The 12,824-nt window shown below is 52.8% G+C and overlaps 1 protein-coding gene across 6 annotated transcripts in view; it reads right to left on the bottom strand.

Moving 5' to 3' along the window:
- P4HA2 (prolyl 4-hydroxylase subunit alpha 2) overlaps positions 1-12,824 on the bottom strand; it is a 71,343-nt gene that overhangs the window by 21,327 nt on the left and 37,192 nt on the right. For 2 of the 6 annotated variants that reach the window (XM_019964570.2, XM_019964567.2), the window contains exons 1-5: positions 11,620-11,765; positions 10,981-11,127; positions 2,500-2,599; positions 1,783-1,879; positions 1,337-1,488 (exon numbers count right to left, since the gene is read on the bottom strand). In XM_019964570.2, coding sequence (XP_019820129.2) covers positions 1,337-1,488; positions 1,783-1,879; positions 2,500-2,581 — 331 coding nt within the window. In that variant the 5' untranslated portion in view covers positions 2,582-2,599; positions 10,981-11,127; positions 11,620-11,765. Of the gene's footprint in view, positions 1-1,336; positions 1,489-1,782; positions 1,880-2,499; positions 2,600-10,980; positions 11,128-11,405; positions 11,587-11,619; positions 11,766-12,824 lie in introns of those variants that run through there. The other 4 variants (XM_019964569.2, XM_019964568.2, XM_070793202.1 and 1 more) reach the window with 4 other exon arrangements.

Raw genomic sequence — 12,824 nt, 5'->3', positions numbered from 1 at the left:
GCAGTGAGTCCAGGGGGCTGGGCCCAAGGCTAGAAGGCCCACCTCCAGGCCTGCCCCACCATCTGCTGCTGAGAGGAAAATATTAGAGCACAGAAAGTACTATCATAGTAAAAGCACTAAGCAGAGTTGAAGTTTTAAAAGAAAAGTTCATACTCTGACCTGCAAATCCCACTTATGGGAATTGATCATAAGAAAATAATCAGAGGTGGGCACAAAGATAGGGGTAAGATTGCTGATAACTTGGGAACAATTCCATGTCCACTGATGACCATTTTTACACTACATCAGTGTGACATATCACTGCTGCTGCTGCTGCTAAGTCGCTTCAGTCGTGTCCAACTCTGTGCCACGCCATAGATGGCAGCCCACTAGGCTCCCCTGTCCCAGGGATTCTCCAGGCAAGAACACTGGAGTGGACTGCCATTTCCTTCTCCAGTGCATGAAAGTGAAAAGTGAAAGTGAAGTCGCTCAGTCGTGTCCGACTCTTAGCGACCCCATGGACTGCAGCCTACCAGGCTCCTCCATCCATGGGATTTTCCAGGCAAGAGTACTGGAGTGGGTTGACGTATTACTGAGCCAGACATTAAAATCATGTGGCAGAAGAACATTTAAAAAACATACACAGCAGCTGAAAAATTCAGGAAAATAGTGTAAGCTATGTCACAAATCTGCCAATGGATATGTCTTCCTTCTAAAAGATATGAATGGGAGTGAATTTAGAGGAGGCCCACACCCCCACCACTTAGCACACTTAACCTTTGTTAATTCGTTTGGTCCCTCAAATATTCCCTGGTATCGTTCCATTTTATCCACGTGTTAAAAAGACTAGAATTTTAATAGTAATTATAATCAGGCAATTGGATTAAAAACTGTATAATTTTCTTATATGATTGTTTTTGTATTCCAACTTATCTAGAAAAATGTATTACTAAAGCATAATTAGAAAAAAGTCACTACCCCCACCCCAAAAGGGACACCAAAACACTAGAAAAAGGCAAGAACTGATTTTTTTTTTTGCCATGCTGTGTGACATACAGGATCTTAGCTCCGTGACCAGGGGTCAATCCCATGCCCCCCTGCAGCAGAAGCACAGAATCCTAACCACCGGACCACCAAGGAATTTCCAAGAACTGATTATTATTAATATCACAATTGAAAGCAAGGACAGCCAACTGCCAGGTCCCCACAGAGTTAAGAGCCACGGGACTGGCAGCTGCTGTTCACACACTGCACGTGCTCACCAACATTCCGAACCAGGACAGGCTCAGACCCACATGCCGCAGGCCAAGCCCAGGGACACACCAGCTCATGCAACCACCTGCTCACAGTCCCTCACCTGCGGCCGAGTTCTGCAGGACAAGGTCCTCCAGCGCAGGCCAGTCCGTGTTTAGCCGCTTCACCAGTTTATAGGCATTCACAGGGTGGGCCAGGTAGCCCTCAGGGTCAGCAGCCGACTTGCTGGTCAGGGCTTCCATTTTGTCAGCCCAGCTGTAGAACCACAGAAAAAGGTAGACTAAGACACCCATTCATGTGGATCTTGACCTATGGTAATTTCCCTGGTGAGATTCAGGGGATCTCTATCCAGAAAGGAAAAAGCAGTGATCCTCAGCCCACATATTTAGCTACTCTGGGGGACTGGCATGAAGTACACTCCAGGCCAGGCCCATACTGCCCCCTCAAGGGCTTCCCCTTATGGGCACCCTGGCTGGGTTCCTGGTGGGGGCTCCTGCCACCCCGCCACCCTGGCTCAGGGTGGCTGTGGGAACTTAGGACATCAGACACCTCTTAATCTTGGAGAGCTTGGCTTCCTCCACCAGGATGTACTCCTTCAAGGACTGCACCAGGTCCTTCTCTGCATAAATCAGGTCTGTCATGTGTCCTGCGAGGGAGAGATAAAAGGGCCAGTAAGAAGTGGATGAGGGACATCCAGCTCCCAACCTTGAGGCAAAACACATCAGCACAGAGGCGAGCTGAGCCAGGCACATGTCAGCTCTCTTGGGGTCATGGGGACCTAGGGTTAAAGGAGGCCTGGGCACTCATATGGTCCTGGTCCCCAGCTTTAGGAAGAGAGAGGCAGAGGCTCCAGGCGGATGGTAAGTGCACGGAGGACACCTTAAGCAAGAAACCCCGCATCTCACTCTCCCACTGTCACCCAGCTGGGTCATGCTCCTGGGACAAGGATGTCCTGAGGGCTTCTCTGCTCAGGACCATTCTCTAGTCCAGGAGAAAGTTGGACAGAAACACCAGGCAGCCCAGGAGCAGCCTGCACTTTCCAGGGTGGAGGCCCAGCTGAGACAGCCACCTACCAAGAAGGACATCCAGGTCATCAGGGGTCAGAGGCGGAAAGAGCAGCTCTGCAAGCCTGACTCTCCCCAGATCTGGTCAAAACCAGTGGACGAGGCCACCCCACCCTGAAGGAGAACAGGCCTCAGGCAGTGCCATCCCCTGGCACTTGAGCCAAGGACTGCCCAGGCAGACGACAGTCCTGTTGGCACATACCAATAGAAGTGAAGAATTCAGCCTGCACGCAGCTCAGGACACCAAACCAGGCCACCAGCAACGTGGACTCCCAGGGTTTCATGGTCACAGAGGGCAGTGTCTGCAAGGCATTCAGTGACAGTCATTAGATCAACAATGGCAAAAAAGCAACTTAGGAGAGGACACATCACATGTGCACATATACATAGACATTCAAACATGCCAAACTCTGACCCAGCACACAGAAGTGAAGGAAGATATTCGGGATCACCAGTGGAAAGACACCAGGGTGTACAACCAGGGATGTGCACTTAATTCTGTCCCCTGCTCTGGGAGGCTGAGTGCCCATGGGAGAGACTCTACCCTCTCAACTTCCGATAACCACTGTCAACATGCGAAGGCTAAATGGGGAGGAGGGACAGTCACGCCTGGTTCTAAGGGTCTGTCAGTTCAAGATTCTGACCCAGACTTCTTCTGTTTGTCTTTCCTTCTAACACAAGTGCCAGGACAGTGCCCGGTGCTGAGGACCCAGATGTAACACACCGCCCATAGGCAGAAAGAGAACCGGACACAATATGCCCCAGGGGGTCCACACCCAAAACAAGGTGTGCAGCAGATGGTCAGCCAGAAGAGAAATCAAACTGCTCCCTGCTGGTCTGCACCTGGCCATCGTGAGAGCAGGCTGGGCAGACGCTGCTCTTCCTGTAGCGAGGCTGCTCGGCAGACACTGTCCTCATGGAGAATCACCATTTGCAAATATTTACCATGCCAGGCACTGAGCTAGGCGCTTGGGATACAAAAATGAATCAGCCACACAGGGCCAAAACCTTAGACTGGGCTGGGCTGCTGACATAAGTAAGACGCTGTCTTCCCATCAGCCTAGAAATAGCCAGACGCAGCTCCGAAGGCAGAAGGCACACCATGGGGCGAGCGCACTGGCAGTGGGCCCAAGTACACAACGTAAGCTTCAGACAGCATCTCCCAGCCTGGCCACGCGGCCCGGAGCACGCAGGAGGAACATCCACCTGAACGCCAGTTCTGCCAGTCCCTCCTCTTCCTGCTCTACTTCAGCCAAGCCCCACTGGAAATTTACTGAGAGAAAACAAGGAAAATAAAGGACATACAAAGGCCTTCCCTCCAAACTTCAAGCCTTATCTGACAGAATTCTAAGGCTGAGCCGACTAATGCCAGCTCATCAGTTTTTTGCCTGCAAGGGCTGATTGGACGCACAGTCAAACCCATCATTCCTCACTTCACCCTTCCAGGAGAAATTCCAATCCACTGTGGCTCCCGGTTAGGCTCAGAGAAGCCCAACCACAACCCTCAACCCGAGACGGGTTCCTGTGTGAGGAAGATGGGGGCTTCCCTGGTGGCTCAGCTTGTAAAGAATCCGCCTGCAATGCAGGAGACCTGGGTTCTATCCCTGGGTTGGGAAGGTCCCCTTGAGAAGGGAAAGGCTATCCCTTCCAGTATTCTGGCCTGGAGAATTCCATGGACTTTATAGTCCATGGGGACGCAAAGAGCCGGACATGACTGAGCAACTTTCACATGCGGAAGGGGAGAGAATAAGCGAGTGCCCGCCTTTACCCCCTGCCAAATGTATGCAGAGCTGACATCATGCCCATCAGTGCCCTAGGTGTTAGGGGCCCAGAGATACACAGGACAAGACTATTCCACCCAGAACCTGCGGCAGGGTAGGGAGGATGAACTAAGAGGTCCACTATAAAGTTAGGGCAGTAGAGGAAAGCAAGTCCCTGAGAAGAGGTGACAGGGCCCAGGCCAGCCCCAAGGGAGAGCCCAGATCCTCCTTTTTCTAGTCACAGATCTGCTCCCAGACCTCAGCACCCTGCATCCACCCCCAGGATTATAGAAGGCCTTTCTTCTTGCTTACATAAGACCCTTTCTCAGGGAATGGGGTCTGCTCCTTGTACTTCAAGAGGCTTCATCAGCTTAAGAGAGCACCTTCTGTACACATGTAGAGAGGGAACAGTAAAAACCCAGAGCCAGGAGGCTGCGTCTGCAGACAATTCAGCCAACTGCCTGTCAGGCTGGTGATGGGAGAATAGTGCCCAGGCAGGAGGCCAGACTACACACGGCTGGAAGTTGGGGGGCAAGGGTCACCGTTTGTCCTCTGCTCCATCACCAGTTGCAGTGGCATGCCTCCTCAGAGATCAGATAACAAACTCAGGGAAGGGAGAAACCTCACTTTTTCTTTCAAATTGGTGATATTGGCCATGGTTCATGCTTTATAGCACTCAGGAAAAAACAGCCAGGTTCCTTCATTACATGAATACCAGCTGTCATTTCTCTGGAATGTGCTATCTGGCTTAGACTGAGACTATCCATGAATCCCAATCTGGAGGCAGAGCCCAAAGAATCACAGATCGGTTTCTGGGTGACCAAGGGCTTACAAAGTCCTCTTCTGATGGAGAAGGGGGCTGACGACCCTGCTGGCCCAGACAGCTAGGCACTCCCATGCAGCCCCCAGACCACTCAACCTAAACTGCCACCCCATCCCATTTCTCCTGAACACTAATTTGTATTAGGTGTACAAAAGGTCATCTAATCAGGGTCAGGGTGGGAGGCGGCAGCCTCCAAGAAGGACTGCAGGTCCCAGTGTGGGAAAAACCAACCAGCTGCATATCCCCCCTCCCATCACATCCCTATAGCAGAGCTTGCTGACGACAGAGTAAGTGGGGCCTGTATGCCTGCCAGTGCTGCCAGAAGCTCTCCAGGAACCAACCCTCAGAAATCCACGCTGAATAGGCCTAGAAATGGGCAACACTGAGCCCCCTTTCATGAAAATAAAGTAGCACCAAGCCTGAACAGAAAACCCATACTGAGTTTTATGTAAGCTGCATCCCGAGTTTTGAACAAATTCTGGTCCGTATCTGGCACCCAACAAAAAGGAAAACCTCACGACAGATTTGTTCGTGCCAGGAAATTGTAACATCAGAAGATGTTACATTTCTTCCATACAATGAATGGTTATGGATTGTGTAGGAATGGATACTGTATGCTTTTTAACACCAAGAGAGACCAACGCATCTTGTTAAGTGAGAAGAATAGGCTCCCAAACAATATATACGCTATGCTTTCATTTTTATAAGGAATAAATTTTATATATGGAAATTTACATACCTGCATATATATGTAAGCAGAGAGTCATAAATCTAGTTGTTATCTTGGTTAAATAATTCTATTTTTCTCTTTATGTGTATTTGTATTTCCTAATCTTTCCACAAGAAGTTCTATGGGAAATTTGAAATATACTTTATATAATATCTAAAATGAGAAGAAAATAAAGCAAGCCCTCTCCAATGGAATCCAAAGAGACCGAGCAGCCTGAGTTGGGACCCCCACAGGGAGGTCCTTCAAAGCTTGCCAACACCCCAGTGACAATAATTCACCCACCAGGCAACCGGCACTATTTCTAAGCACAGGGCGGTTCCAAGACATACAATCACAGGCCCCAGCAAGCCGGCTCTTTGGAGAGGATGTTCACAACGGGGCCAAACAGCCATGAAAAGATGTTTCCAACTGCAAACCAGCAGCGTCCTTAGCTTCTCCCCTTACCTCATCAGGCAGGAACCTATGCCAAGCTCCCAGCTGCAACCCAAATGCAACAGCTTGAGTTTTAACAATGTATTTAACAGCCTAGAGACAGAACATGGGTTTACCAAGAACAAACAGGTCTCGTTTGGCTCCAAACAAGAGGATGCCTGCCTTCTGCTAAGGGGCAAGATCTGCCTGAACAGGGCTCCCTCCAGTGGCCTCGCCTCCTGGTAGTGAGGCCAACTCTGCACGGCACAGCGAAGAGGACCTGCGTGCTCAACCGAGCAAGAGTTGACAGAGGCTCCAGAGGCCCTACCACCTATGCACATGGACGGCCACTGAGGCCCATAAGCTGCTCTCCCTGGCACCCCAGGGGAGGGATTAGAGGTGCCCGACTCTCCTCACCTGATGTCATGCCTCAACTATCACCCTGATCTGAGCCACCCCTAAGTCGTCCTTACAGCCATACTGGCCCCTGCCTGCAGTGGTCTCCCATCTTTATGGCCTCCCTCCCACCTCTGCTCTACAAAGTAGCCAGCACAGCTTACTGTATCCCCCCGTTTGGTCTCTCTATCCCTAAGAACCCTCCAAAGGCTCTCCACTATTCTCAGAATAAAGTCCAAATTCCTTAGCACTTTTTGACTCTGCATGACCTGGCCCTACTGCCCTCTCCAGCCCCATCTCATGACTCCAGATTTCATAACTTCAACAACCACATCACATGAAAAACAATCTCCTTCACTGAGAACCTACAGAAGCCTAGATGTTCCTGCATATCTCTCCTTATGCAGCTGTCCCTGAGGATCCACAAGGGATCGGTTCCAGGAGACCCCACAGACACCAGCATCCACGGATGTTCAAGTCCCTTATACACTAGGCATTGTACAGTCGGCATCGATGGGTGTCACGTCTGCAGACAGGGAGGGATGACCGTAGTCTCTCTATCCAGCACCTGGACATGCTGACTTGTACTACCCACGTGGGTACCCTCAAAACCACAAGGCTCCTGCTTCAGTAACTAGACAACAAAGTAGCAGACAAGGCTGTACAAATCAACATGCAAAAGCCAGCTGGGTTTTCGATCAGAGTCTTGGCAAAGACTCGGCAGTCTAGGCAAGACTACCTTATGAGGAACTACAGGAAAGAAAAAGACCCCCACACTGCTATACTGGATGCATCTACAGGACCACCTTGTACTCTCTTGGCCTCACCTGCCTCCTGGGCCACTTGCTCTACCTCAGACCCAGTGAAGGACACTGCGCAGGCTCCAAATCTCAGACACTTCCTGCAACTTCTAAACTCCAGTGAAGTGCCTTGCTGGCCTCTCTGGGGACTGCTAGAGGGCCTGGGAGTGCAAATGAGGACTGAGCAGGGTTGCAGGGGGTGGGCGGAAATAACTCCTCCTTGGGCAACTGTGACCAATGAAAAACAGAAACAAAAGGACATTGGCAGATAAATCCCCTCTCCAGGCCTCCACTGAGAAGCAGCAGAGCTCACCCAGAGATGCCCTGCACAGCTGAACAACTAGAGCACCTCTGTGCAGACTGGCCAGCTTGCTACAGCACCACCTTGGATATGCTCCCCTTCCTTCTCAGCTGCACTTTTCTTTTCCCTTACACTTGCTACTCTGCAACTGTACCTTCTAACAGAGCATCAAGCACTTAAGATCTGTTTTCTGGGAACTAGGCTAAGCTAACCACTATTCATGTTTCCAAAAATCTTTCACTTCTACCATCTAATCCTCACCAACACCTTGTAAACTAGACAGATTTTCATCCCCATTTCAGATAGAGATATGTAAAATACATAACTGAAGCTGCTCAACTCACATGCTACAGCAAATCAATGGCAGAGCTCAGACTCAAAGCCAAAACATATATTCCACTATTTATTGCCGCCTTCAATCCTACTCAGCAACATCTGTTGCCATATAGCATCCTAAGGACTTCCCAAAAGGAGGAGCCACACTTCGGCCTAGCAGAACAGGCTTGCCCAAGTCAAAGACTTTATTGTGATTCACAAAGCAGCCTTATGATACCCATGGCTGGATCCCAGCAGAAGGCAGACAGCAACATGGGCTCAGAAAGACAATAAGCATGGCGCCTCCAGTTCAAGTGAGCAGTCACTCCTGCCGTCTGGGAGGAGCACTCACAGCACTCACAGGTGACCAAGAGGCCCAGCTCAGGACAAGACAACACAGTCGAGCAGGCAGACACACCAGCCCTGGAGTCAGAGAGTCCCAGAGTTAAAGCTCAGCTCCACAATCACTTCCGGGTTTCAGAACCTTAGACAAGTTACAGTCGAAGGAGTTACAGTTCCAAGTTACAGTCTTGGAGCCTCAGTTTTCCCATCTATTTAACAGTGATAACATCTCATAGGGCTGTTCTGAAGACTGAATGTGATGACATGTCAGCGGGCAGCCTAGCACCAGGCACAACTTCCACCAGTCATCAGCACCAAGGGTACTAGAGGGATGGCAACAGACCTGAAGCAGCTGACCCCTGGAGGGAAAGCAGGTCCAGTCTATGAGACAGTGACGATGAGAACGAAACAGAAATCGGAGAACCTCCACGTCCCAAGAGTGTCAAAAGAGATTAAGGAGAGGGTGGAGTCAGGCCTAAAGCAGCACACCACTGGCCAATCACTGGCTCTCTCACCAAGGAAGGAAAGTTCTCTGGGAAAAAACAGGTGACCGGATCTACACTCTGGAATCTCACCTATTCCTATGTCTCTGGCCTGCACACTCTGAGTTCCTACAAATACCAGGTCTCAGGATCTTGGCCACACCCTGGGCCCTCAAGAGTGCCAGGTACAGAGCAGGGTATATTCTAGCAAACACTTCCTGAAACGTCCAGAGCAGATGTTGGTCTGTGATCAGAGTCACATCCAGTAAGCTGGAGAATTTGCTGCTGCTGCTGCTGCTGCTAAGTCGCTTCAGTCGTGTCCGACTCTGTGCGACCTCATAGACGGCAGCCCACCAGGCTCCCCCATCCCTGGGATTCTCCAGGCAAGAATACTGGAGTGGGTTGCCATTTCCTTCTCCAATGCATGAAAGTGAAAAGTGAAAGTGAAGAATTCACTACCCAAACATTTATAACCCTCTGCCCTGCAATGACACCACTTAAAACACTTTCTCCTAGATCTCCAAGAAGTCTAATCCAGACTTTTCAGCCCCCTCTGCTCCTTCTGAGAATAAAAACGATATCCCTCATTCCACATCCGCAGCTCAAACCCAGCGACCACAGGAGCCACCAGCCCTCTCTGCTCAAGAACAGACTCATGTCCCACCCTAGCACTCCAAAAGTCCAAAAAAATTGCTAGATTTTTCGAAGTTTAACTCTCACTTCAGCACCCTGTCTGGGCTTGCACGTGCCTGCATCACAGCATTTCCTGCCAACCTCCATCTGCATAAAATTAAACTTTAGACAGATCCCAGGAGCCAGGGACACACCCAACAGCCCAACGCACACCATGGCCAGCGTGGCCACACACTGGCCAAGGTCTTAACATCCAGTCTCAGGCCCTCCCAAGGATGTGGGAGGGCAGAGTCAAAAAGGGAGGTTCTCTCAGGAAATGAGCAGACCCTAGATTTGCTACCCTACTCATTCCTCAGGGCTGTACCCATGCAGTCGCTCCTCATGAACGCTCACACTCTTAGCTCCTCCTTGGCATGTGACCAGCTGCCAGCACGAAGCAGCAATCTCAGAGAAATTATGAGTTACCCACGGGCAAGCACTATACCACCATCATTGTCTCCTTCCCCTCCTCCCTCATTCCAGCCCCAGGCACACTGTAAGCAAAAGTACACAGGAGATACTCCAGGAATGAACAGAGATCGGCCAGGCTAAAGCAGTGACAAAGTAGGCACTCTCTGGGGTACACCATTTCAGAGCATTAGACAGGATAGAAGGGCCTATCACAAGCCACAGATAATGCTCAGTTGCCACCATGTCTGCCTGCAGATCTCTCAGAGAACTAGGGTGGCCCAGTATGACAGCATCTCTGGGATGAGGCCCCCAGCCAACTCACCCCATCTTTGCTACGTGGCTTCCTTGGCTGGGCCACACAGTGGACAGAGTTGGCCGTCTACAAATGAGGCTCAAGAATAAAATGATACAAAGCCCAAATATCCTATGAGTAGGGAGAAGTGAACAGAGAGGCTGGACCTGGAAGCCCAGAACAAAGTGAGAAACTGCATCCTGGAAGCTTCAGAGACTCTCTGAGCACAAGCCAAAGGAAACCACGGTTCATTTAACAGAGAATTAAATCATGGAATCTGCTATCCCAGATGTGACATGGGCAGCAGCTTTCAAAACTGTTCTCTAAATTCTTAGGGGGACAGTGGATCTCTGCAGAATCAGGAACATCTGAGAATGCCCTAAGCTGCAAAAGCAATGTTCCCCAACTCTTGATCTCAGGGCCAGGATCTCCTCCAAAAGGGCTGAGGTTGTTGAGCTTCAGATTGTTTACATCAAGCAGCACAAGCCTCAGGTATCACTCTACAGCAGAAGACACCAGCCTCAGCCTTGGGAGGGACTTTGATATTCTTCTCCATCTGAAAGGTGTCAAGTCGAAAACAGAGACCAGGGGCCTCTGCCCTGGAAAAGGAAACTCCGCATCCACATTCATGCTGCAAGGGTTCACTGAGCACCCTCCACATACAGGACACAATACCAGGCACTGTCTTCTCATTTGAGCTCTCTGGACAGGGTCTGTAGGCAGCTATCCACTAAAGCGTCCCTCCCCCCATTTCCTTGCTTCCTCTAGAGTGCCCAGGTCAGCTTCCATTCACACAGGCTATTCCTCTGTCTGGGTTACCCTTTACTCAACCTTCATCTGACCACTCCAGCTCATGGGTCACCTCCTCCAGGAAGTCCTCTGGCCTGAAGCATCCTGTCCTCTACCAAGTACCCACAGTCCAGTGCTCCCTCTGAGCACAGCACTCACCACACTGACCGGGGCCTGGCCTTTCCTGGTCTCCAGTCCGCGTGCCCCACTAGGCCAGCAACTCCTTGCAGTTTCTGATTAACACTGAAGGGTTCGTTTCTTGAATTAGTTAACTAGTTACAAGTCTCCGCGGCTGCTGAGGCAAAACTGGAGAGAAGAAAAAAAAAAAAAAACTTTATCATCCAGTAGCCTGTCTTAATGGGAACCAAACAGGCCAAGGCTACAGACTCCCAAGCATCTGGATGGAGGAAGGTGGACCTAACACCAAGCGGCCCCTAGAGGCCTGCCCGGAGCCCCTGCCTCCTCCAAGCTCCGGGTGCCCTGGGGCCGGGCCGCCCCTTCCCGGGAGCCTGACCCTCGGGGCGGCCACTGTCCCCACCCGGTCCGACCGCCCCGAAGGGACCGGCAGGAAAGGCGCCGCTGACCTCACCGCCCTTATCTCGGGGAGGGGACTCGGCGGCGGGACAGGAACCCATGCGGGTGCAGAAACAGGGCGGACGGCGCGGGGCTGCGGCCCGGACGGCGCGACCCCCGGCCCCCAGCTGCCGGCCCCGCGCGGGCAGAAGGTTCGGCCCGGTGACCCTGGCCGGTACCCGAGCCCCGCGGCGGACCCGGCTGCCAGGCAGGCGGGACGCTCACCCGGACACGCGCCGCTCCCGGCGTTTCCAGAACCTCCCGCGGCGGCGCCGGGCCCACTCGGCACCTCCTCCTGGGCGGCTCCACCTCCCGCCGCTGCCGGCTCCGCCCGCTTGAGCCGCCGCCACGTCCCCACCTCCCTCTCCCCCCGGGTTCCCTACCTCCCGCCCACCCCCAACCCCGCTCCCACCAGCAGCACCCCCCGCGCGTCCCAGGCCCCCGGTTCCGCGCACCGACAGCCTCAGCCGGGGGCGCCACCGCCGGCGATCCCCGGGAAGACCCGGGCCGCCCGGCCGCGCGGGAGCCGGGAGCGGGGAGCCGGGAGCGGGCCCGGGACGCGGCGGGGGCCGGCCGCCCGCGCCCTTCATGCGGCCGGCCGCTCGCCGCACGTACGCGGCGCCCGCCTCCCCTCGGCGCTCCCTTGTGGGACTCTGCCCGCCCTCCTCCCCCGCCCCCTGGGCAGCTAGAGAGGCGCGCACGACCGGAGATTAGTGCGGTGGGGGGAGCATCCCTGGATGCTGGCCGACTCCCCTGGCCCCAGCTCAGGCCCGTTTCCTCGGTGGTCCTGCTGGATATACCGCTCCTACCCTCGCCTCCCCATCATCATCACCATCAGGTGACGGGGTCTGGGGTCACCCGGCCCTGGAGCTGGATTATCAGGGAAGGGAACAGTGGAGAAGGACCTGAAAAAGATCTGGGATCCACCCCCAGGACCAGGTTCCCAAAGGGATTCAGGCTGTCCCCAGCTCCTGGATACGGCACTCCTGGTGATGAAATGTGTGGCTGAATAGGTTGATGAGAAGGGAGACCATCGAAGACTGGTCAAAGCGGGGGGTGGGCAGGGGGGCACATTGGAGTCAACCTTTGTTTTTCCCGAGCCCTTATATACAATACGGGCCAAAAATAGTGGACGCCACTTTCAGCCAATCCAGTCTGGGAGGGAGTGAAGGCAGGGATGCTGCAAATCTCGGCCTGAGCTAGCGGAGGCCCTGGCCACAGAGCAGGTTCCCACGCCTGTTCTGTGAACCTTTCTGCTCATGAATGAGGGGAAACACTGTCTGAGAATCTCATCAGGGAGCTAGCCCGGAGTGGGAGGTGCCCAGCCTCCGCCCAGACAAGTGTGGGGATATTCCCTGTGGCACACCGTCCAGGCTGGCAGCCCAGACCTGGGGAAGGCCTGAGCACACACAGAAATACACACAATACAT

The sequence above is a fragment of the Bos indicus genome, chromosome 7 (genome assembly GCF_029378745.1).
Source record: "Bos indicus isolate NIAB-ARS_2022 breed Sahiwal x Tharparkar chromosome 7, NIAB-ARS_B.indTharparkar_mat_pri_1.0, whole genome shotgun sequence".
Taxonomy (NCBI): domain Eukaryota; kingdom Metazoa; phylum Chordata; class Mammalia; order Artiodactyla; family Bovidae; genus Bos; species Bos indicus.
This window is presented reverse-complemented; position numbering and strand designations above follow the sequence as displayed.